Here is a 27,707-nt window from a genome sequence, read left to right as displayed (position 1 = left end):
ATATTCCCGATCAACTGGAAGATGATGGAGATGTGCTAAGAGAAGATTATGATACAATAGAAGGAACAGAGTTGAATCCAGTAGATTGGGATGATCATCAGGATCCTTCCTTGGAGGCAATTACAAGAGCAATTGATTTGCATACCAAGTCATGCTACAATGAAAGATTAAGGAAGCTACAAAGTCAAAGGATTCCCCTTACTTATGAGAAGATGAAGACAAAAGGAGGTCGAGCGGAATAGTCGGACAGAAGGGTGAAGGATGTAATAACCCCAATAGGTTTTAACTTCTTCAAACACAAAAAATCTTTATACTTCAGTTGTTTGACATTTCGTCAAACACTTTGCAAGCAAGCTCTAATACCACTGTAATGGCCCTCCTCAAATCTGCGCTCAAAAATGCTGATGAAAGCTCAAGGAATTTCATCAAACAATTCACATGCAAGGGACGTATGACTGATATAGTATTTCCGCTGGCTTTAAATGACTCTTTTTTCAATTTGCATCAATGAGAATCTTGTGCTAGAAGACTCCAAATTGACTACACAATGGCCTAACATGAGTGTGCTACTAATTTTGACAATATTTAGTGCATATATATGATCTAAGCATGAGAAATGAACACCTATAGCCAACTGGCATTTTTACAAATAGTTGGTATGCAAACTAACTAGCGGAAAAATAATGATATCGAATTGCTTAAATGACACCAGCAACTATTATTTTCTTAATTTGCAATGAAATTTCTAATACAATGCTCATGAAATATGGCCAAGACTTATGGATTACAAAATGATAATGCTGGTATAATGCACACTTACAGCTGAAACTTATAACACCCTAAAAAACCAATACTAATAAAGGAACCTGGTTGTAGATGGCTGTAATAATTTTCTTCAATGCTGCTCCTTCTGCTTTGCTTTTCCGATTTGCTTTTTCGAACTGCTTTTTCGGACTGCTTTTTTGGCCTGCTTTTTCAGTTCCGCTTTTCCGGACTGTTTTTTCGGCCTGCTTTTTCAGTTCTGCTTTTTCAGACTGCTTTTTTATATATGTTTTTTCAGACTGCTACCCTGTTGAATCTTAAGACCATATCTTTCAATAGCGTCAAGATTTCCAACTTGAAGGGATTTCATCCTTCAAACTATTGAGACAATCTCCAGAAAATTTCCCAATTTCTTTGATATTTCCAAGCATACTAAAAAGAAGCTCTTCCCTTTCTTTTATAGTGTTCTTATAAGAGCTCAATCCTTCGTTTTCTCAATGTGGGATAAAACACCACTCCCTTTATGTAACTTATGTCTCCAATGTGTTATAAAATAAAGGGGACTCTTTTAATTTAAATATTTCCCACAAACTATAGTCTATGCATTAATAAAGTTAAATATTTAAATTTAACTTTATAAAATAGCTTTATCAATGCATAACAAATCTTATCAATGATAAACAAGTCTTCTTGCCGATTTTAAACAATTACCATCGACATACTGTTGCCAATAGATGTTCGACCATATCCAAGATGACTTACTATAAATAGTAAGTATGCCCAAAGTTGCCTCAAAACCCCTCAAAAAGACCTGCAACTGAAACTATCTAGGCCAAATGGCCTCTAAGCCCCTTTAATGTCCTGGTTAGCCTACGGGACCGTGGAGAAATAGGCTAAGGACAACATCATGCTATGAATGCTAAAAAGGGGACATTACAAAGGAAGTAGCCAGCAACAAGAAATAGTTAGAAGCAAGAAGAGAGCTTTGGAGGTTGAGAAAAGAAAAGAACATTCGGAACCTCTAGCAATGAGACAGCACGCAACGCCGTCAAGGGAAAGTATAATTGAGGCTAGAGGCCAAGAAGATAACACAAGTGAACAAAGGACCGCGATAGAAGTGAGCTCTGATTTAGAGTCAAGTGGTTACAGCAATTGCATCGAGTACTCTCCTCTCTCAGAAAACCAACAAAGAGATGACATGACAATTACTAGTGGAGAAGAAGATGAGTCGATTGATATTGAGGAAATAAGTCATGCACCCGAGGCCGTTGGTGATGTTTTGTTAGTCGAACCAAATCCAAATTTGGGGAGATGCACCGCACCACTATAGTTAAGGCAAATGCTTATGCCAAGAGGCGAGGTAGTAACTGCCCGAACAGTTGAAGACATCCAAGGACTAATAGCAAAGGGTGATAGCGAGAACCAAAAACAAATGGCAAAGACGGTGGCAAAGGTAATCAGGAACAACAGTGATGGTCACTGAAACGTTCAAATTGTTGTACCCATGGTTAACAAGGCATTGGATGAGATTGTAGCCCAAGAATACGAGATAGTAGAGCACAACTTGGGAAGTAACTGTAATGACCCTCCTCAAATCTGCTCTCAAAATTGCTGATGAAAGGTCAAGGAATTTCATCAAACAATTCACATGCAAGGGACGTATGACTGATATAGTATTTCAGCTGGCTTTAAATGACTCTTTCTTCAATTTGCATCAATGAGAATCTTGTGCTAGAAGACTCCAAATGGACTACACAATGACCTAACATGAGTGCGCTACTAATTTTGACAATATTCAGTGTATATATATGATCTAAGCATGAGAAATGAACACCTACAGCCCCAACTGGCATTTTTACAAACAGTTGGTATGCAAACTAACTAGCTGATAAATAATGATATTGAATTGCTTAAATGACACCAACAACTATTATCCTCTTAATTGCAATGAATTTTCTAATACAATGCTCATGAAATATGGCCAAGACTTTTGGCATTTACATGGCTTACAAAATGATAATACTGGTATAATGCACACTTACAGTTGAAACTTATAACACCCTAAAAAAAATACTAACAAAGGAACCTGGTTGTAGATGGCTGTAATAATTTTCTTCAATGCTGCCCCTTTTGCTTTGCTTTTCCGATTTGCTTTTTTGAACTGCTTTTTCGGATCCGCTTTTTTGAATTGCTTTTTTCGAACTGCTTTTTCAGCCTGCTTTTTCGATTTTGCTTTTTTGGACTGCTTTTTCGTATCTGCTTTTTCGGACTGCTACCATGTTGAATCTCAAGACCATATCTTTCAATGGTGTCAAGATTTTCAGCTTGAAGGAATTTTGTCCTTCAAACTATTGAGACATAATTTCCAAAAAAATTTCCAATTTCTTTGATATTTTCCAAGCATACTTAAAAAAAGCTCTTCCATTTCTTTTATAGTGTTCTCACAAGGGCTCCATCATTTGTTTTCTCAATGTGGGATAAAACATAACTCCCTTTATGTAACTTATGTCTCCAATGTGTTATAAAATAAAGGGGACTCTTTTAATTTAAATATTTCCCACAAACTATAGTCTATGCATTAATAAAGTTAAATATTTAAATTTAACTTTATAAAATAGCTTTATCAATGCATAACAAATCTTATCAATGATAAACTAGTCTTCTTGTCGATTTTAAACAATTACCATCGACATACCATTGCCACTGGATGTCCGCCCATGCCCAAGATGACTTACTATAAATAGTAAGTATGCCCAAAGTTGCCTCAAGACCCCTCAGAAAGACCTACAACTGAAACTATCTAGGCCAAATGGCCTCTAAGTCCCTTTAATGTCCTGGTTAGCCTATGGGACTGTGGGGAAATAGGCTAACGACAACATCATGCTATGAATGCTAAAAAGGGGACATTACAATCTGCCCTTCCCAAAATTGCTTGTCCCCAAGCAATGGTCGAACAACAACCCAATCAATCCACCTGGATCCGAAATGTAGTCATGAACTATACTGTTGTCAGTCAACATAGGCTCCTGCAACAACCTCTGAAAATTAACCAAGAGGAATCCATAATGAAATTGGCGAATACAACTCACCCAAACTCCAAAGTCAGAAACCCATGAGAAACAAGCTCTCGAAATATCAGAACCCAAGTAGAGTAGATAACCCAAACTGCCAGCATAGTAAATACCATCAACACATCCCACTAGCCTATGTGGAATGTACAATACAATTCTGCAACAACGATGAATACTCCCACATGAAACTGCACCAAATACAGAGAATCCACACACTGCACACCCACTGCAATTAACACAACTCTGCAGATCACCGGTCACTGTCTCCTAACCATAACACCCATGCACTACTGATGGTGAATAGTCATTACACGGTCGATAGCAAAAACGAGAGCCCAAACCAAACCTGTCTGCCATCAACTCCTCAACACATGGATCAAAAGCAAACCGATGAACATATCCTACAGTATAATGCCGGTAAAAAGAACCAATCCCAGTCAAAGACTCATCCTACAGACATGATATAACCAACTATGACTGATCATCAGCTAAGTCAGAGGATGATATAGCCAAGAGTGCAAAATCAACAACAACATCACTAGTCTCTGTGCCCTCCAAGTCAAACATATCACAATGCTCAATTGCAGCGCCCAACTCAGTTGAACTTGCCTCCAGTGGAAACGAACCAAATATGCCAATACTAGTGTCGTGGACAGATATATCCTCCTCTCCACTACCTCTATCAACCTCGACCATGGACATCCACGGATCACCAGACACCACAGCTTGTGACTGTACAGAATCTGGTAAAGACTGCAGTCGCTCTAACTCCATGGTCACCTTACCCAAATGAAACTGTGACTCCTCGAAAGCCAACTGTGTACTCTCAAGAATCTCAAAAGTCACCTCGAGCTGCTGAGTAAGCTCACTCACCTCATCTTCCTTGGCCAATAATGCTTTGTATGCTGTACTCCCCCACTCCATAAGATAATCTCTGTCAGCTACCAACTGCATATAATTCTATCTCAAAATCCGAATAGCCTCCCATAAAGAGTGGATCTATGTCAAGGAAAGATAACTGCCTCCCTGCTCATCCCTAGTAGGAAAACCCCATCCATAAAATGCTAACAACTGACGAGCAGCGTCGAAATGTTGGCAAGCGATAGAAATGTCTCGCTCACTAACTCTCAACTGACTAGACACATGATGGCACTGGCTAGACTGTCTCCTACAAACCTCCTCTGACGCACTATCTAAAGGAGTATCCTCAAAGTTACTGGTCTCTAGAGTATTACCATCTATATCCTGCGAATCAACTCCAAAGCTCATATCAACATACGGAGTATCAAAGTCTGTAGCACTACTATTCAACTCCTCTGTACCAAAAGAACTGTCAAGGAAACTAAGTCTTCAAAACTGCCCACTGCATCCTCCTGGATGTCATCAATGCCAATATGATCCTGGGACTCATCTGTACACACTGCCAAATATGAAAGATCATCTACACATTCCAGCAAGAATGGTTGACTGGATATATGAACAAAGCCCAACACCAGTGTATAAAAACTAATGCCAACATCGGACAAGCTGCTAGCACAAGAAAAGACAACATCGTGCAATCTGCTAATCAAATCCATGATAGCACCCAAACAATCACTACTACCAAAAAGTGTTAAAGATCTCTAGTCAACTGAATCCCAAACACCAATGTAACAATCTCGAGTCCATATCCGTAAACTAGAATCAGCTGGTAACTCAAGCAAACTCCTCACCTGAGTAATATGACCAATACCAACTAACTCCACATACCTGTCTGACATTGTCCCTGTATCCTGGATGTGAATGCAAGATGAACTCGCAACATTATCAACGACCACATATGATCTACCTGCCGCAAAAAGTTGAGTATCAAGAGTGCAAGATGAAACTAAACTCAATTCCATGCCATGCTTATCCCCATGTCTCTCCCAGTCCTGTAATGCCAAGGGAATATTCACCAAAGAAGCTCGAGTGTCCTCAAGCTCGTGAAAAAGCTTGTCAACTTCCTCCTCCTTTCTCCTCAAGGCATCTGAATAGTCTCCGACAAGGCTAAGAAGATGGTCATGATCTGATAGAAGATGTAAATAACTCAACTTCATCGTTCCCATTCCTTCCCTAATTGCCTATAAGTCTACACAAGAAGACTTTGCCTAAACTCCCTTATGTCTACCCTGTAACTGAATCATCCGAATGTGATCCTCTATCATATCCCTCATCCTGTCATGATGAGATAATGAAGTCACAATACTGTCTTTGCTCACCTTTAGTTGGCTGGACAAATCATGTGGAGTTCTACCAGCCTCAACCTCATGTGACAAAGCATCTAATTATGCCCGGTACTCTTTCTCAGCAAAGTCATGAATGCTCACTTTCTGATCAACTGTACTATCCTCAAACATGACAGTATCCTCAACTGCAGTAACTTCATCCAGCCCAACTGTACTGGAATCACTATCTGTGTCAATCACGCAATCTTGTGTGTCTGTGATATCACCTTCTGATGCAACTGGCTCAACCTGCACAACATCTTTAACCCCTTCTGCCTGTGAAGATGATGCAGATAAACCATTACCTGAAGATGTGCTAATGTCTCCCTGTATCGAATCCGCATGTCTGTTAAACTCCTCATACAAGTTTCTGTTTGTCGTAGGGAAGGTACAATCCTTAGGCCTATCAATCAGGCTCTTTAACCACGTACATGCCATAGGTGAGAAATTCCTCTCTTTTGTCCAAACATACCATAAGTCTTCTGCCAAAAGTTTAGAAATTTCATCCTCCCCCTCAAACAAGATTGTGAACATGATGGAGTGCGTTGATGCCAATACTCTGCTGGGATGAAACTCGTCTATAATATTCCAAAATGTATTAAACATCCTACGAATGTCACTAATACAACCAATTGCCAGCATAATATTTTCAAATCTACACCTTGCAAATACTTCAAGTAATCTTGCCCTCTTTGTGAAATAAGGGTCCCGAATGTTGTCCAACTTTTCAAAGCTTTTTACCATGTCATGAAGTACCTCTTTCATAATCTGATCATTATAAGAATCAAGGCCAGCTATTATCCTCATGATTTCACTAATGCAAGAGAGAGTTGTAAGTCTTATTACCTCATCATGATGTCTCAATAATCGGGGCTTAACCAACGAACCAAATGCTGGAGATAAAGCTATTTGCATAGCATCGGGTCTTGACTGATCAAACTTGCCTAAATAAGTTTCCAACTCCTCCAAAGTTCTTAGAAGGTCCTCTGTTCGCTGAAATGGACAATCTAATTTCTTCTTTACATTGTGCATTCTTTCTTCCAAATCCTTGTCTCCTGTTAAAGCCATACTGATAATTGAATTCAATCTGAAATAACCCAATCAGGCTGGTAGGAAACCGCTCTGATACCATTGTAATGACCCTCCTCAAATTTGCTCTCAAAATTGCTGATGAAAGCTCAAAGAATTTCATCAAACAATTCACATGCAAGGGACGTATGACTGATATAGTATTTCAGCTGGCTTTAAATGACTCTTTCTTCAATTTGCATCAATGAGAATCTTGTGCTAGAAGACTCCAAATGGACTACACAATGACCTAACATGAGTGCGCTACTAATTTTGACAATATTCAGTGTATATATATGATCTAAACATGAGAAATGAACACCTACAGCCAACTGGCATTTTTACAAACAGTTGGTATGCAAACTAACTAGCTGATAAATAATGATATTGAATTGCTTAAATGATACCAGCAACTATTATCTTCTTAATTGCAATGAATTTTCTAATACAATGCTCATGAAATATGGCCAAGACTTTTGGCATTTACATGGCTTACAAAATGATAATGCTGGTATAATGCAAACTTACAGCTAAAACTTATAACACCCTAAAAAACAATACTAACAAAGGAACCTGGTTGTAGATGGCTGTAATAATTTTCTTCAATGCTGCCCCTTCTGCTTTGCTTTTCCGATTTTCTTTTTCGAAGTGCTTTTTTGGATCCGCTTTTTTGAACTGCTTTTTTCGAACTGCTTTTTCAGCTTGCTTTTTCGGTTCTGCTTTTTCAGACTGCTTTTTCGTATCTACTTTTTCAGACTGCTACCATATTGAATCTCAAGACCATATCTTTCAATGGCATCAAGATTTCCAGCTTGAAGGGATTTCGTCCTTCAAACTATTGAGACATAATCTCCAAAAAAATTTCCAATTTCTTTGATATTTTCCAAGCATACTTAAAAGAAGCTCTTCCATTTCTTTTATAGTGTTCTCACAAGGGCTCCATCCTTCGTTTTCTCAATGTGAGATAAAACATAACTCCCTTTATGTAACTTATGTCTCCAATGTGTTATAAAATAAAAGGGACTCTTTTAATTTAAATATTTCCCACAAACTATAGTCTATGCATTAATAAAGTTAAAAATTTAAATTTAACTTTATAAAATAGCTTTATCAATGCATAACAAATCTTATCAGTGATAAACAAGTCTTTTTGTCGATTTTAAACAATTACCATCGACATACCATTGCCACTGGATGTCCGCTCATGCCCAAGATGACTTACTATAAATAGTAAGTATGTCCAAAATTGCTTCAAAACCCCTCAGAAAGACCTGCAACTGAAACTATTTAGGCCAAATGGCCTCTAAGTCCCTTTAATGTCCTGGTTAGCCTACGGGACCGTGGGGAAATAGGCTAACGACAACATGATGCTATGAATGCTAAAAAGGGGACATTACAGAAACACATATGACATGGAATGTGAGGAGATCCAAGAGGGTATAGCTTCAATTAGAGAAAGGTTGAGGAAGGCAAATGAAAGGATCATAAAGTTGGAGGCCAAGAACAAATATTGGAGAGATTGCCAGCCTATCCAACAGCTACACCATGCAGCCCTTCCTCAAGAACGGCGGGAGCAACATAGAAGAGATAGCGACTCAGCTACATGAAATCAGGGATTGGATCCATGATACAATCCAAGACGGGCGGAATTTCTTGCCTTCCTTCATCTTGAGATTCTAGTCATTGGTGACTATTAGAAACAAATTCAGAATATTTGAAGAGCAGTGGAAGGATTTCCTTCCAGTCAAGGATTTAGCTATTCCCACGCTACAGGCGTTCATTGGGCTACCGGTGGCATATTTGGAAAAGGCCAAGTTGGTTGATGAAAGAGGATTGAGTAGGGTTGAGTCTTGGTTTGTTTCTTTGAGTACCAAATTGAGAACACTCGAGTAGATACAAAAGGTAGTTGCACATCACAGCCTAGGCATTGACACTTCCATTTCAACCATGATGAGCAACGTTGGGGGGCACTTGATTTTGAAGACATCAGAGAAGAGGACATCAATGAGATAGGGCCTGGATCAAGATTGGACAAGTTAGGAAAGGTTGCTATCAAGAAGAAACATTTGGGCACCCTTTCCTCCCTCAATGCCTTTATCGATATGCAAAAGAGTATGAGAAGGACCATGAGAAAACACTATAGGCAGCAAGCAGCATGATGAAATCGGCTGAGCTCAAGATAAAACATACATCTTGCCCTCCCATGGAGGAAGTCAGCAAAAGGCTAGCTAGGTTCATTGTCTTAGCTAAAAGAACGAAAGAAAAAGGGAGATTTATATTAGATCATTTGATGTAAGCCCAAGTGGCAATTTCTCTTTCTTCTAGGGTAGGACAAGTGTCTAATTCTGATTGGCCACCATTTTGGTGCCTTCTCATTGGTTGCTACTTTTCCACTTTTTTCATTGGTCCATTGACAATGTGGCATCTTCTCAATGGCTGATAGGGTGGCAACCCCAATTAGGGTTTCTAGGATTCAATTTGGATCGTCAATTTTGCCTCTTTATCTCTACCGGCAATTGTACATTTTGGCCTCTATATAAAGCCATTTGCTCTCATTTGTAATGGTCGAACAAAATTGTTGCATAAGATAATGCCAAAATCGCTTTTCTTTCTCATTGTTGTGACTTGCATGATGATTAAGAACTTTTGGTGTTGTTGCATGGTTTCTACTTCCACTAGTTAGAATAAGATTTCTTTTAAAGTTGCTAAAACAGATTTCATTTCAAGTTGCTAAGTAAGATTAAGAGTAGATTGATAGTTGCATGGTAGCATTAGTGGATGTTTGATAGGGATCAATATTTAGGCCACTAGCATCCTAGCGGCTTGTTGGGAAGCCTTGTGTGGTAAACTAGTTCATTTTCCTTTGAATCATTGCATCTATGGAGGTGGAGCCGCTGGTTAACTTTCATTAGATTCAATCCCCATCGATTTGCTAATCTTTCCATTCATAGGAGTAGGAGTAGAACAAGTAGTTAGGAGTTGGAGTTTTGAAGAGGAAAGTTAGAAAGGCGTAAGTCATAAGAACATTCACCCTCCATCACCATCACCTTCTCCATCAATATCATCTGGCATTCACACCGAATCAGCATCACCATCATTCCACCAAAGACCAAGTTATCTTCGAATGAATAACGTAAGCCTGCCTACGTGATTACCAGCAAATCACATCGATATACTGAGTTAGTATCCACAGGTGTAAGGAACATTGGAGTTATTGCTTATGTCTTTATAAGTATTAACTTTCAAGAGACGAATTGTGTGGTTGATACTCTATATCAAGTATTCAATTGCTAATATGTTATGTAGTGGTACAAAAACTGACCTCAACAGTACTGGCCATGTAAACCTCAGATCTCAAGAAAGTAGATCATTGTGGCCTGTCATAGACACTTGTATATCCAGTTCTGTCAATCCTGTCATCAACTCTAATTCAATCCTCAACTCTAATCTGATTCTCAACACTAATCCTATCCTCAACTCTAGACCTGTCATCAACCCTGGACCTATGTGAACTGATAGAACCACTCCTAGTACCTCTCTCCCTACTTTGTCCTTTGGGGAGTATTATGCATTGTAATGTATCAAACAGTTGTTGTAACACATCGGCAACCTGGTGTTGACCATGTGCAAGGTCTCTCAATGCATCCCTGACCTCCATGTCAACATCAAAACTAGTGTCGGCATCCCTATAAGCTGTACCATCTGAACCTTCAAAACCACCAACACCCCTGTCACCTATGCTGCCAAATTGTATCTCATGCTCTCTATCACCAAGTGGAGAATTACAACCTCTACAAGTGTAGTGCATAACAAGTGTAAGAAGCTTGATTGGCTCATTCTATAGCTATGTTGAAGAAGTGTTTGATTTTTGTTTTGTTTTTAGGTTTTACAATTTTTGGATTTTCAATTGAACAATAAATGTTGAAATAAATATAACACCAATGCAATTTTTAGATGCTAAATATTGCATCCAACTATAATTTGCAATTATGAAAATTGCAAAAAGTTATTCCCTCAATAATAATGAAATTACAATTTAGAAGTGGAATCTAGAGAAATTTGTAATAAAATTGGATTTGTAGTAGATATAACATGAGACACCAATATCCACAGCTGAAAATTCTCATGCAAAAACAATGAACGCAGGGTTTGTTGAAGAAAACGGTGCCTCACAAAATGCAATCGCAGGCTCCCAATAAATAGACTCAGTAGTAGAAAGTCACCAATATTGGCATCCAAATGTAGTATGCAAATTGCCCCCAAAATATGCAATAATTAGCAATGGTTTCCAATGCCAAGAGTAGGTGCAATCACGCCAAAACACAGGTATGAATGGGGCCTAAATGCAGCCCAATTTCCTAACAGAGTTCCCACAATCTTGAACGCAACTTCTAAAACTAGATATAATTGGCATCCCAATTCAATGAAAATGGCGCCTAAGTGCAATGATGTCAAACGGCAAACTTACAGCCTTTCAATCGCCCTCCAAGACACAATAGTAATGGTATAGAAGGCTGAGATAGTTCACTGCTAAAACGCTCAATATGGATGCCAAATATCAGGTAGGGAAACTCCAAGACAATTCACTATACAAGCAATGAATTGGAATACTCAATTCAGCTTCAAAACACAGATTCAATTGCTTTACAATAGCAGCAATTAATGTAATTCAATAGGAATCAGTGCTCAAGAAATTCATAAAAAAAAAATCAAACCCTCATGAAGAAATATATCAAAGCAATAGACAAGAATGAATTTCCCTCTCATAAAGCATTGCTTTTATAATAAATAAAGATGACTTCTACAAGACACCTTTCACTTAAAAGCCTCTTTGCTTTATACTTATGCACATAATTGAACAATACAATTTATTAAATTCCCTTTGGCTCCGAAAATGACCTTTTCAACCAGATTATGCTATTTTGACTCAGGCTTTATACTTAGGCACATAATTGAACAATACAATTTATTAAATTCCCTTCGGCTCGAAAAATGACCTTTTCAACCATATTATGATATTCTGACACACAAGGTCATTGTTTCTTGTGCCCAAGATTTAAAACTTTTAAACCTAGTTCCAACGAGCTATGAAACTAAGGTGGTCAATATACAATACTAGCAAAAATAGCAACATCAACACTTTTAGTTGAATAATATTTATAATTCACCCGTCTTGCGAAAATGATTGAAGAAGCATCAAAACCAAAATATAACAACACATGAGTGATCCTGATGAAGAAAGACGATAAATGAACCTAATTGGGTGACTTAATAAAAATAGATGCTCCCTCCAAGATTCCTGGAGCCCAAACCAAAAGCCGGAAATAAGAACTGAGAGCATCACTCAACTCCTCTAATCATCTAAGCTAATTTGAACAAACTATTGACTCACTATAAATAGCAAGTCCCTCAAAACGGAGCCAAAACTCACCATAGGCCATTGGAGAGCCTAATAACTCCGCAACAAGGTCCTCTAAACACTGGTATTAGCCTACAAGGACCCAATAATAGACTAAATCCATCAAATCTCCATCAAGAGAATATTGTAATTTAATAACTTCTAGCTCCATCCAGTAATCACCAAGAAGTCATTAGAAAATTAGATTATGGTAAAGTAAAAATAGGTTTAGACTCATATGTAACAGATTTTAGTTAGACTAATAGAAAGAAAGTCACTGAACAGATTGTTGTAAATATTGAATGTTTTTAGATGGTACTCACTTTCTATTGATGATAAATTTTTAGCCATATAATTCGATACTCTCAAACTAAGATGGCATGCTGATTCCTTTCATTCTTGTTTCTCTGGTTTTTACCAACAAAAAAACTTTGTCATATCCACATTTTCCCATAAATTGGAATAAATGGCTATATTTCCCATCACCCTCTCTAATTTCTTCTCATTCAACAATGGATTACTGCATCTCTTGTTGTCCCTCATCCATTTCATGGGACATGTTTGATGTCATGAAAAGGAATGTGTGACAGTGGTTCTTGAGGCGATTGTTACCTCTAGGAACCTTCTTCTTGTAGAAAATGCAAATAATACTTCCCAAGAGTGGTCGAAGTGTCTCATGTTTCCAAGTGGCATTCATTGGTCAGATTCCACTTCTTGATGTTGACACCACTGTATGCTAACCTAACATTCATAAAATTTAAAGAAGGAAAGAATTTTAATGCAACAAATTTAAGTACAGAAATATAGTATTTAATATTTATTATTACAAATATAAATTTGAGCCCATAATATAAAATTAAGACAATGCATTTTGAATGCAACTAAAAGCAATGGTAATTTATTAATTTATACAAAATAATAGTTTTTCACACTCTGTTGGTTCCCAAAAACGTAGATTGGAAATCCAAAAGCCTGCCACTTCTCTGATAGGATTCCACAATCAATTTTGGCCAACAAACAAGAATCACCTTGATTCTCCTGCACTTCAGGCTCCGCTACACCTAGGCGGGTAGACCTTCTCCTCGAACCTGATTACTTGGTTCAGAGATCTTCTAAAGCGAATTTAACCTTTGGAGTTCTCCGGCTGGCAAGGTCCTTGAACTTGATTAAAATGAAACTGAACGCTGAGTGTTTGAATTGAATGAATTGTGTAAGGTTTTAACAATGGATTCAAAGTTTGTAAGAAGGAAGCTATTGATTTTCTAACTTCAAATATAAATCCAATACTTCAATGATAAAAAGACCAGTGCTTTAGCTTATTTGGGCAATAGAGTCAACTTCAGTGAAGATATTCATGTACAACTTTATAAAATTCTACGCACTTATACTGTCAACAATTAAATAATCAAGATGCGACAACTCAAATATATATATATATATATATGCAATCTTAAATTACTCTAGATTGAATTTTAACTCCTCTAGTAGGGAGACAAACTGGACACGTATACGGAAACAATTTTATATTTCACTATGTCTATGGTGATCATATTCAAGATGCTAAATGACCATATCCACTTATCAGATATTTAAATTGTATACAGAATTGAAAAATGATTATAACAGATGAATCATTTGCAGTTTCATTCTCAATGCCTTTAATAATAAACAAACAACTTTTTATTTTATCATTAAAATAAAATAACTGAAATCATATTACAAAGTCATATTAAGACTCACTTTCCTTGTGTACAAATGAGTATATTTTTCTTACTTCTTTAAAATGTCCCTTTTGAATATGTATTTTTTTTATTAAGTCTCCTTTCATCCCATACTTAAATAGAAGGGGACGTCACCTTTAAGAGTAAAGAGTCATATCTCTTTCTTAATAAACAAAGCAAAGATTTGTAATTAAACCTTTTAGTAAATACAAAAAATATTATTAGTCTTGCCTACCTATAGGTAGAGACTAATGTTTTTGCTTTAGCTTTTTCAATATTAATCGACATCGAAAAATGTGTTCAAGGAAAATATTAAACAAAATATTAATGATATGGTGTGCATTGATTTGATTTTTATTTTATATTTTTTAAGAATATTTTCTCTTTTTTCATTGGCCCTTTATATTTTTGCCGAGGTTTTCATGTTTTTATGATTATAATTTTATTAAAATTTTAAATGGCCAATCAAAATAAAACAGGGGAAAAATTTTATAAGTTTGTAATGCTTTATGAACAGTCATCATTAATGACATAGTTCTTCATTTGCAAGCACTGATTATTTCTGGCAAGGCTCATATATTTATTATTTTATAGTAATAAAAAGATAAATAATTCCTCGTTGGTGCTTACCAAGATAAACTTAGCATGACTAGTTTTTTATTTCAATTTAATTTTACGGTTACACATTGTTGAGTAATTTTACTTTTTAGTGTATGTTTTGTCAATATTTGAATTTAATAGGAGAAAAAATATGTTTAACTATTCATCAACCTTTCTATTTAAAGAGGGGTAAACGTTTTGACCTGGAGCTATGAACCAGTGAGGCCACAAATGGGGGACCTCATCTCCACTAGATTTGAACCTGTATGGCAAGGATAACAACTCAACAACTTAACCATCACAACATGCCACTATTGGCAACTATTCATCAACTTTAACTTAAATGTCATTTTTTAATTATTTTATTATTTTTTAATTTTATTAATATTTATATTATTATATTTTTTTAAATTGTAAATAGTTATAAAAATTTATTAGATTTGATTTTAAAAAATTCTTATTAAAATTTTACAAATGGTGGAATAACTATTTTTAAAGTTTATTTTTTATAATATAATAAGATAAATTTTAAAATTAAAATTAAGAGTGAGGCTTAAGGTTGCATGTCATCAATTTTTTTAATTATTAAATGCAATAATAAACATATCAATCATTATTTTGATGTCTCCATAGACATTCACAAAGGTGTAGCATTGAGGAGGGAGGTCACTTGTCGTAATAAATTTATGATATTGCTATTAAGATTCAACTTTATAGTTTCTATTAAAGTACAATAATATAGATATTTTAATTTTTTAATTCAATTCAATTTATTTTATATTAGTTAACTAGTTTGATACCAATCAACCAATAAGAATAAACTATTTTTTAGATAAACAACTATTTATAAAGTTAATATATTAATCTATTAGTTAATATATTAATATATTATTTTAATATATTTATATATTATCATTGGTGAAGAGTTTTTATCTCCTTCAACACTTCTGTTTTTCTACCCATTTCTATTTTCCTTTCCAATGCTATGGATCTCCTGCAGTCTCCTGAAATGCTTCAAGCCTTGGCCCATAAGGTAATCCGGCCTCATTTTCTGGTTGATAACAAATTGATTTTGGCTTTGCAAAAATATGACTTATGGAATGGAGCGGCATTAGTTGGTGGTTTGTTCTCACATTTTCAACTCCTACACAATCATGAATTCTTTGTTGTTTTTGAGGCGCTTAAGCATGCTATAGACACTGGCAGTTTCATTTATTTAAAACATGCTTTGCCACCTGAATCAAAATTAATGGGTGTTCATTTGATCGAACGAATAAAGCTAGTGGGTCAGGCTATGATTGACTTGCAGAAGGAATCTAATGTGTCTAACTCCAGGGATATGAATGTAGCTTCTGTGCAGCCGATTGAACAGAATTTTCGGGATTTAATTGATCAGGTTAACTCGGACTTGGACTGGATTCATGGTTCTTCAGAGTTATGTTCTGGCTCCTGGTGGGCCTGGGTCAAATGAAGGTGGTTTTGTCTCTGATTGGGAAGATTTTTAAGTTAAGTGCTAACTGCTAGATAAGTTTGCCCTGAAGTTAGTGATTGGAATAGTCCAAAAAGAAAATCAATGTCAAGGCACTATCTGGTTCGCCGTTGGGTGGTAGTTGAACTTGATACACCCCTTGTAATTTTTTGCTTAAACTATTAAAACCTATGTATATATTAGGGATGATGCTAGGTTTTCTTCACTGATTCTTTCCCAGTTGACCTCGTTGAATCAGTTTTTTTAATAAAATATTATAGTGGCTTGCCACTTTTGCCTAAAAATTTTTTTTAAAAAAAATATATATATATATATTAATATATATTATCTAATATATTTATCTCAATGATAATTGTAGGTCCCCTTTTTGCTTAATGTTATTTATTTCGCCTTGATTTTTAGCTAGTTAATAGTTATTTATTTTATTGACATATTTTATTAGATTTTCCACAGTGGTAAAATAGGTTAGATCAACTTAATACTTGTTATCAACTATTTTCTTCAAAATCATCTCACACATTATCATTTATTTATTTTTGAACTTTCAAACATATTTTATTTTTTATTAAAAAGAATAATTAACATGTCATATATTTTATTTTCTTAAATATTTTTAGTGCTTTTTATTTAGACAATGAATATCTGAAAATTAAAATTAAACAAACATATAAAATTGATATAAAGAAATTTTATAGTGCTAAAATATAATACAATACATAATTCAATACTAATAATAATTTTACAATACATCTATTTTTTAATCTTTGAATTAGTTTATATCTTTAACTATTATAATATTCAATTTCTATAACTACAAATTTAATTACATTTAGATCATTACAAATTTACTATAAAAACTTTTATTTTAACAATTGATTGTCCTAGATAAAAAAACAACTAAACATAATTAAAATTAAAAACTAGAGATCATGTTAGACTATATGCAATTTTGGTCATAATCTATGGACAATGTGTGTCTCGTGTAGCTAATTAATTTTCCAAAATTCATATTAATATTGTTTGTACTAACAGGGAAACACAATTTATCCATCATATAGCAAATGCTTCCATTCAAATAATTACATGTTGTATCTAAATTTAAATTATAGTTGTTATACAATTAGAAAGAATAGTTAAATTTGTGATGCTAGTTTGGTATTAAGCTTCACCTACATTGCATTAACATTTGTAAATTATATTTGCATAAGGCGGGACTCGCGCTGTAACACAGTTCTTGTTTTATAAAACTTTCAACATTCATTAAAAGGTTTCAATAATTTAAATTATTCTCTAGCTCTCCTCCGTCTATGAACAAATATTAAACAAAATAAAATCTATATGCCTTTCAACCTCTACGAGTTGTGCGTTCATCCTCCCTTGTCTTTTGAAACTCCATCTACTCATCGGCGATATATTCGGCATGAGAATGGGACTCGTTTACTGTCATCCCTTAAATAATTTGGCATGACTCACGCAGTCTATTTTGAATGCTCCTATCCCGAACCCTGTTCGCATATGGCCTCATTATGTTTGACGTCGTTGCTTCTGCAATGTCCAGTGATATTTATTTGCTTTCATAAAGTAGAAACTTTGCCATATACGCAAATACCAATCTGGGACGGTTGCCATACTTGTCTAGTATAAACTTCAATTAATATCGATGCATGACTTTCTCGCTACCACATCCAATGATCTGGCTATGTGGCATTCCGTCTCTTGATCATTATTGTTTATTACCTTTCTACGAGCTACCTGTATGCATCGTCGACTCTACTTTGCTTCCATGCACAAACGATGATTTGCAACCTTCAACTTTAGAATACTCCTTTGCATGAGCCGAAATGGAAGTGCGGAGGAATACGTGTGGATGTGTACTTGAGAAATATGCGTTGTCGTCTTCAGCAAGTTCATATATGAACTTGAGAAATATGTGTTGTCGTCTTCAGCGAGTTCATATATGAATTTTTCCTTGTAAAGAGTAGCATTAAATGATCGGTAATAGCGCACCCGTCGACCCTGTGTGTGTTCTGATAGAATATTAAAATGAAGCTGTCTCTACATATTTATCGCTAACTGCATATACATTCAACCTGACTCAAATTTATGAGAGTTGAGGCTATCTGCTTATATAATAGGTCCTCTGTATTGCGAATTGTGTACCTTTTTATTAATACCATATATGTGTGGGTTCATTATTCTGTAGCATCATCTCCATCCCTGGAGAAGGTATAGATAAGTAGCTTTTCTGCAAATTGGTTCATAAGCGGGTCCAAACGTAGACTCAACATTGATATCCTATTGAAAGATAGTAGCCACTGATGCACCAAAATAGTCAGGCCTTACAGATTATATATACATGATATCTTGGATGTAAACAGCTTTTGCATCATCAAAATGTTCGAAAAAAACCTCTAGCATCGCAAGCTGTAGGCACGATTATCAAGTTACTCATTTAAGTCCAAAATTGCATTTATTCTTCAAAATGTTATGGTTGTTTTCTTCAACAGACAAAAATCCTGGTAAGCTTTCCTCTTGCTTGTGAAGTTTTCCGTTGTTGATTGCACCCTTGACAGCATCTGCCTTCAATATATTGAACAACTTCAATAATTTGCTTTTGTTTGAATACTCAATGCTTTCTACATCCTTTTGATCATGACTTTTAGTATATTGGTTCATGGTAAGTAGTGGGTAAGATCTGAAAATTGACCGCCAAATGCAAGCATCAAATTGGCTTCTAGGATTTAGAACGGAAGGAAAACATTTGAAGACGAGGATTACACATAGTGAATATGAAGATTCTCCCCTTGGCATGATATTTGGGATTCTAAATTTGCCAAAATTTAAAGTTCCATCACACTCTAAACAAATTTTCTCTTCAAATCCACTTCAAACTTGCTTGAATTTACTCAAGCAAACTTGCAAATGCTGTGTGAGGAAATGAGATGGGCAGAATTGATTAAAAATACTAAAATCCGACATTTTCCATTGTTTTCCCTGTGTTCTTTTGCCACATCAAGCAAAAAATGACATTTGACAAGTCTGAATAGAACACTCACTGAATACTCTGACCGAAATCATCAAAACCTGTCTATGTTTTGACAAAACCATCACGAGCATTCACCACGCATTAATACTATGGTTATATGTAACCGAAACTTCACATAAATCTCTATCCATCTCAAAGAAAAAAGTAGCATGGAGACATTATATATTGTTTTTATGTAAAATTAAGATGTCTCTACTCTATAGACATTGTATCCATGTATCGGCTGCTAAGTGGGTGTGTAAATATATCTTGAAGTACATCTATGCATCTATAAACAATGTTATATTTGAATTATAAACAGGTAAATTGCTTCTTCACAAATTATTTGATGTAGATTGCAACTAAACATATTATATAGAAAATTCTTCATATTGCTCTAGGTATTGACAAAATAAAAGGTTTGAGGATAAATATGTGGAGACTAGAGAAAGAATTTGGAAGCCCGCACACATATGTCCATCAATTTTCTACATCCTTAGCCATCCTTATTTAAATTTCAATTTGCTTCTGGAAATTTGCTCTCAGAATTAGTAGCGTACCTGTCGATGTAGGTTGTTCATCTCAACAACATCGTAATCAATAATTCCAAGGCAACCTACAAAGGTAAATTCTCTTTTAATTTATCTTTGAATCACATTTGCAAAATTGAATCAAAAAAATCAACTGCTCAATTTCTACAATTTCCTTTTCAGTCATTCATTACAAGTAGTTTGTTAAATTCTTTAAAAAACTAAGTGAAACTCCTATTTCTAACCATAATCTTACTACACATCTTTGTGGACAATATGTCTCCATATAGAGAAAAAGTAAAAAAGATAACTAAGTGAATTCATCACAGTTAAAATGACAACATTTTTCATCACTCAATAAATATAAATGTGAACTCGAAGAACTTGTGTGCAAAAGGTCTTTCGTATTGTTCACCCGAGAATGGAAGCAAATATAGGTGCCTACACAACAATGGTATCTGATACAAAATATAAAAATTAGAAAGCCTTGTGATGGCACTCTAAATTTTGGCAAAATTTGGAGTCCCAAATACCATGCCAAAGGGAAAATCTTCATGTGTGACTGTGTAAATCCTCATCTTCAAATGTGTTCCCGCCATTCTAAATCCTAGAAGCCAATTTGATGCATGCACTCAGTGGTCAATTTTCAGATCTTACCCACTACTCATATTCAAACAATATGCTTCAAAACACTAAAAGCCATGATCAAGAGAATGTAGAAAAGGAAGCTGGTTCATATATGCATATGCATTTCAGCACTATACAGAAGTATCTGATATCAAACATGTCATGAGAATTTTCCAAATTATTGTCTAGGACAAAAGAATATTTCAGAACCGAAGGATATACATTCATGCATCAAGTTGTTTAAACAGTCAAGTCTTATGAAGGTCTTTATTTCTTCTTGGATGTAGATGGAGTCAATCTTCTAAAAGACTATAGACCTGAGTGATCTGTTGAAATATTATCATTGATAGATCAATAAGTATGCATTATCAATAAGTATGCATTATAGTGAAGCACTCATTTGAACGTTTGAAACCAACATTGAGACTATACCATAAGTGATACCATGGCAAAGATATCAGAACTTGCATAGTCAAACAGTCCAAAGGATAAGGAGTCACTTCAGCGTGTTAACACTACGGTATCAATTATTAAACAGAACTACAATCAGGTCTATACAAGTACAGCAGCGATTCATCATGAGGGAGATACATAAGGATCTGTATTCAGAAATATATGAAAGATTCTGTCATCATATTGTATGCTTTAATCATAGAGATAACAAGCATCAACAAAGTATGGTCTCACATCACAAACAACCAGCAAATATGTAATCTGCAGCAGATGAACATTATTAATAATATACCACATCCAACGAGATATCAGTGTATATATTGAAGACAGTAAATAAAGAAAAAGCATACAAATTCTTATCAATCTGTATGTTTACAGCCATGTATATGCATCCAGAAATCAAACAGGAGATTATATTGCACAGTGAATAAATTCTGATAAGGTAAAAGCAGCATACATTTGCATCAAGCAACTCCAATTTGGAAGATCAATACAAAGCAAGCAGCAATATCTACATAAATATATGTATGAATAAAATATGGATTACAATGATGTATGTGCTCATACTTATCAACACGATCAATATCCATGACAAAAGCAGCGGCTGAATGAAGGAGAGGTTTTTGTTTAAAATAAAAAGGGGGAACATTTATATTTCGTTCAATAAATTCATTGTATGCCGCCAGGAACATGTTAATTTAAGAAAAGCAAATCATTAAATGGAAAGGTGTGATTAAGGCTTTTTAACTAAAATAAAAGGTTATGAAGTCTATGGGCTGCACCTCTTGGTAGAGAGCCATAACTCTTATATGAAATCAAAAGATACAAGTAAGAGTTTTTTTTTTTTTGTATAAAGCATGAGCAGTCAATGAGAAATATAAAAGAAAAATAAGAAGAAAGAGGAATAGATGTTTTATGCAGTTTTGATAGACTGGATGTTGTTAATGAAGCACAGATTATTTGTACTTATTTTTCATATTTAATGCAAGTTCAGTTTTCTTTATTCATCTTGAAAATCGAAGTTCAAATATTATTTTTCAGATTTATCCCCTATGATATTAAATTTAAAATTAATTGCTTCTAACGGTGAAGAAGATTTCAATACAAGCCTTTGATTATCAGAATTTGCATATGAAATATTGTCTATGTGACTTTTGTCTAAATTGACTTTCCCAAAGGAATTACATTCAATTAGACTAGGGGCTGTATTATCCATTAAAACTTCAGTCTAAAATGTAGTGGATGGTATAAGCATTGTCTCTCAGGGTTGTATAAGGGTTTGGAGAAAGTTTGACTCTATTTGCCCAAGGCTGGATAAGGGATTGCTCTGCAATTTATTTTATGAAAGTGGGTTGGTCTCTGAGGTCTTGAAGTTCAATATCCTGCCATATTCATAACCCATAAACACTGTTGCCTTCATTTAAATAATATTCATTTTGCAAATAAAAATATCAAAGCATTCATATAATTCTATTTTGAACAAGTTTCAAAGATTTTACTAACTTAAAACTCACAAAGTCTAAATTTGCTATAGAAGAGCTTTGAACCAAGCCACAAGGGTTTAAAGAAGGTTTACCCACCTAGGTTTAGCAAAGCCTAAAGTGCAGTGGAATTTAATCAGCCGATCATTTCCATTCATTGGCCAAAACTGATTGACTAATCCTATTGGAGAATTGGCAAAGCTCTTGGATTTCCAATCTGTAGTTTTGGGAACCAACACAGTGAATACAACATGGGTTTAGGATTATAAAGATATTTGTGCAGATTTAGTACGATCTTTCAAAGCTATCCAATTCCACACCTGATTTAGGATTATAAAATAACATTCAAAAATATTAATCATCATAAAAATTCTTCCACACATTTAAATCACAAAAAACAAATATAATATATAAAAAATATAATATGATTTTTGAACAAAGAGTAAAAGTTATGTTCGATGACTTTGAATGTATAAATAATCGCACCTATGTTTATTGTGACTGTTTCTGTATCTAACCTCATATGACAGGGTCTTGAAAAATTGCCACATTTATATCTGATATTGTCTGTATTTGATAATATATCCATTTCCATGCAACTATGCTAATCACTTCACAAATAAGGCTAACAGTCAATAATACAATAACAGATTGCAAGGGCGGCAGAAAGGCATTAAATTTGTAGCTTGAAAACTTTTAGTCCAGTTTTTTGGTTAGGTTGTTGAAAACTACAAATGCTTGGTAGAATTTTTTATGATTTAAAAATTATACAAGGAATTTAACGACAAACAACAACTGAGCCACAGCACATGCAACTGCACACAAAGAAACTAATCTCAGATAAATTAGATGGACATACGACTCCCCAAGAAGCAGCTAGGTTTCATTTTTCCAAGGCAACTCTATGGAAGGTTTGCACATAATCATGAAAGCATATAGACCAGCAAGACAGAAATAAACACAATGGATTTTTTTTACTATGTAATTGAATATCCTACACATGATATCATGTGATGGGGGAAGCACATTCTATCAAGATGGAAAATGAATCCAACTGGTTAGTCCTCATAAGTATCAATGTGCAAGGATGCAATTTAAGAATGTAACGTCCCATTTTTCTGGACCTTAGCTAACAAGTGGCATATCATTGAAATACAGTTACTACTTCATATTCATGAGAAGGCACTTATAATAGTTATGTTCATATTAAAGAGATTAACGATTACAATCAGTTTAACTAAAATATAATAACGTGTTTTTCATGGTTTTTTTAATTATTATTTTTATTGTGCAAGTCAAAATCATTGTTTTTTGTTTCTAGTTTGTAGCTTTTAGTTCTTAGTTAAATTTCATTTCTAGACTTTACAAGATGTTTCTTGTTTCATTTCCAAATTTTTGTTGCTTTAATTTTATTTCAAAAATTTTATGACTTTGAAGAAGGGAATAGGCTAAAAGCATGTATTTTTTTTATTTTTTTTTTCATCTCGTGAAAGGCAATGTCAAAATGAGCTCCCAAGGTCATGTCTCAAGTGGGTCAAATCACAGTGATGATGAGATGGATTTAGAGGCCCATTTTCATAGTGATAGCAGCCAAGAAGATTATAACCCTGAGGCTGAGCATGATGAAAAGAACAAAGAAATAGATTCAAAAAAAATAGATAATTGGCCACCCGGTCCACCAGCTACAAATTGCCTCTCCACTCTTTTGGCAAAGTGGGCTAGAGGTAGTTATGATTCTAAATCTCCTCTTAGACACTTTGTGTTACATCCCAATTTTTGACCTAATTTAAAATAGAGCAGTTGAGGTTCACATGAAGTCAATTGACAGTTAAATTTGTTATAATCCTATGAAATGGTAAGATGGTTAGTCGTTATAATTTCATATGAAGATAACATGCTAATTGATTATCTTGAATTCATGAAATTGAAAAGTCGGTTAGCCGTTATGATTATTTATGATTAATAACTTGTTATGGTAATATGATTTAACTGCGGAGAATTTCCTTGTAGAAAGCATGTCAAAGGGGTGGAAGCATTGTCAAAAAAGAATTGTGCACAGGAGCATCATCATCACTGGGCAAATGAGTTGAGGACCTGGTGACTTCAACATCAAGATACAATCGATGAAACCACATAAGCTATAAAATAAACAATTTAAAACATTAATTAACTTAATTAAAATATAATACATACCTTAAAGGTTTTGATTGATCTTTCTCAATATTATTTAATATATACTTATGTACGTACACATAGAGATAAATATAAAGTGACACCATAATATAATGATGCCACCTCACAAATAAATCTATGTATACGTAGATAAATATAAACCATAATAATTTCGATTTTAAACCTTCAAATCTTCTTCCAACCATTTTTCTTTCTTTTTCTTTTTAAAACCGATTTAAGACTTGGCATTTTTAATTGACGTTCAAAGAGCCAAGATATTCTTTATGTTACGAAAGCCAAGCAGTCACATTATTTATTTTTAATAGAAATCGTGAGTGAGAGACAAGGGTATCTCTTTTCATGCAACCAATTGTCTTCCTCTTAATTCTGACTCTCTCCCTTTCATTTCCGACTTTCCTTCATAAGTCAAAAACTTGCAAAAACCATTTGGAAAATCACTACCGCCCATAGTATTCCAAGCTTTATTTTACAATCTTCATTGTAGAAAACGTGATACATTTATGCATTGGATATTGGCACCAGAAGAACGTTTGTGGGAGGCTAAATCACAGTGGCCAACTAGGCTCCTACTTTCTTTCTTTCCATAAAAAATCTCAGAAATCGTGAGCAACATTTATACTGGAAACAGGCATTCAAGGTGAGTTGTTGAACTTTCAGCAAGACTCCATTCTTCTTTTAGAATATATCAAGTTATGTGATTAACCTAATACAAAACACTGCAATATAATTTCTACCAAATTTGCTACAGCATTCTGATTTATATAGCAGTAAGCTATAGCTTATGTCATGTTGTAAATTATCTTGCTTATTAGGAGTTGTCTATGGCAAATAAAAAGCCAAGTAACCACGTTGTGAAATCATGGTTTAATATGCCATTGAAATTCAAAAGACATTTTCTGCAATCTCAAGAACACATTCTTCAAATCACAGATTGTGATAAGCTGGAATATATATATTATTCATGATTTAGTTTAGAATCAACGGACAGAGCCGAATTGCTCTAAGATTTCGAACACCTAGAACTCACCGGCTGTGTAGCCATGGAAGGGTGAAGAGGTGAGAGAAAGGAATCACTAATAACATGAAACTGAATCAGATGTGACATAACAATGTTTATCATTTTTAAACGGAATCAATTAAAAGCTCATGCATGATCACGTTTATTTTTTCTCCAGTTGTCAAGTCGAGTGGTGTAATAAGATACCAAGATGTTCATTAACTGACAAGGTGTTCCATGTCTATTCCGGGTAGGGAGGGTCTTTCTCATTAGAGATTGTGTGGGTATAAGTTATGGTCCGAGGTTGGGAGGTTAAGCCCCTGACAATGTTTCCCCTCTCCACAAGATGTCGGACGTGCATCAAATTAAGATAAGCTAAGCATTCAAACGTTTGTCGAAAATAGGTATTTTTACTTTTATAATGTATTTTCAAGTAGAAGGTAAGATTAATTGAGTTGTATCATCGTTACAATTATTTCTTTAAATGAAAGCAACTCATATTGTCAATATAATTGGCAACCAATTAGATTGGTTGATCTTCTAACTAAACGTGGAATATATTTATTTGCGAGAGATAGATTTATCTGATAGATTGTTATTTCAGTCTTTCATTTATAAGAATAATGATTATGCGCATATCTTCTAATCTTATGTTATTGCCACAGTTAAGCAAATCAAAGGAAAGGAATGATACAGTAGTATTGACACCCCAAATGATACAGTGGTATCTGATGCCCTAAATGATCCAATGGTAATTGATACAGTGGTCTTTGAAGCCCTAAATAATACAGCGGTATCTGATGCCCTAAATGATTCAATGGTAATTGATACAATGGTATCTGAAACCCTAAATGATATAGTGGTATCCGATGCCCTAAATGATCCAATGGTAATTGATGCCCTAATTGATACAGTGGTATGTGATGCCCTAAATGATATAGTAGTATTTGATAGCAATCGTCATTTGATTTTGATATAATGGTATTTGATGATAATCATCAATTGATCTTAAGTGATATTTGTGGACTAATCTAGGTGATTGCAAAAGCATCCCTACATTGATTCTCGGTTTGAATTCCATGGTATGTAGATTTTTAATTTCCATAGTAAATTCATTGATGGTGTTTTCAAATGTTAGTGATGAGTTTTCTGTATAAGTAATTGTAACTGTTAATCTCATTCACATGAACATAACTGATATAATTTTCTTCCTATGAAAATGAAGTAATAGATGTATTTCTTTGATATGTTAGTTGTTAATTAAAATCCGGGAAAAGTGGATGTTATCGTTTGCAACAAGGATAACTACACGAACAACTATAGGTGGTGGTACAAGGAAGTGGAAATGTAACATTTGTAAGACAAAATGGTTTGGGAGCATCACTAGAGTGAATGTACACTTCCTCTTTTGGATAGGAAAAAGTGTGGATCCATGCAAGTTCTTGACGGAAACGAAAAATTTGCAGTATAGGATTGAGTTCACCAAGCTTTCGGGTGTTCCAGATGACTTGGGAGTTGAGGTACCTACACCTTCACTGGTAAGCAACAGGTTCAGAGTCTTCAGTAGGCTTATGAGCAAGGGCAGCCACATTTTTCTACTCCTAGTCCTAGGGGTAGACCACAGAAGCGACCTACAGCTACATCATTTGGAGGGGCAGCCTCAAGTCCTTCTACATCTAGTGCTATGCCTGAAGCACAATCCAACAAGGGGAAAAGAAAGGTGTCATTTGAAAGTAACCCCATTGCGGATTTATTTAATGCCCACCTGAAAGAGGAGATAGAGGAGGCCATTGGCAGATTTCACTTTTCCAGTGGCATACCTCTTAATGTGACACGGTCTCCTTATTACAAGGAAATGATGCAGCTAGTGGCAAGGGGAGGAGGACTCTCATTTGTGCCACCAAGTGAGCACAAATTGCAGACTACACTCTTGAATGAAGAGTATGCCAAGATTGCTTTAGTGAAGGAGAACTTGAGGCTTGTTTGGGAGGAGTATGGTTGCAACATCATCATGGATAGGTGAACGGACATTAGGAACTATCCACT

At 34.9% G+C, this 27,707-nt stretch overlaps 1 protein-coding gene across 1 annotated transcript in view; it reads right to left on the bottom strand.

Moving 5' to 3' along the window:
* The window catches only part of CNX5 (co-factor for nitrate, reductase and xanthine dehydrogenase 5), a 268,770-nt gene that overhangs the window by 152,510 nt on the left and 88,553 nt on the right, over window positions 1–27,707 (bottom strand). Inside the window, exon 3 of the mRNA XM_089792002.1 lies at window positions 19,941–19,996. Within this exon, the coding sequence (XP_089648128.1) occupies window positions 19,941–19,996 (56 nt within the window). The remainder of the gene's footprint in view (window positions 1–19,940; window positions 19,997–27,707) is intronic.

This window comes from Cupressus sempervirens, chromosome 7 (genome assembly GCF_028749045.1).
Source record: "Cupressus sempervirens isolate cs-2001-9-10 chromosome 7, ASM2874904v1, whole genome shotgun sequence".
In the NCBI taxonomy this organism is placed as follows: Eukaryota; Viridiplantae; Streptophyta; class Pinopsida; order Cupressales; family Cupressaceae; genus Cupressus; species Cupressus sempervirens.
This window is presented reverse-complemented; position numbering and strand designations above follow the sequence as displayed.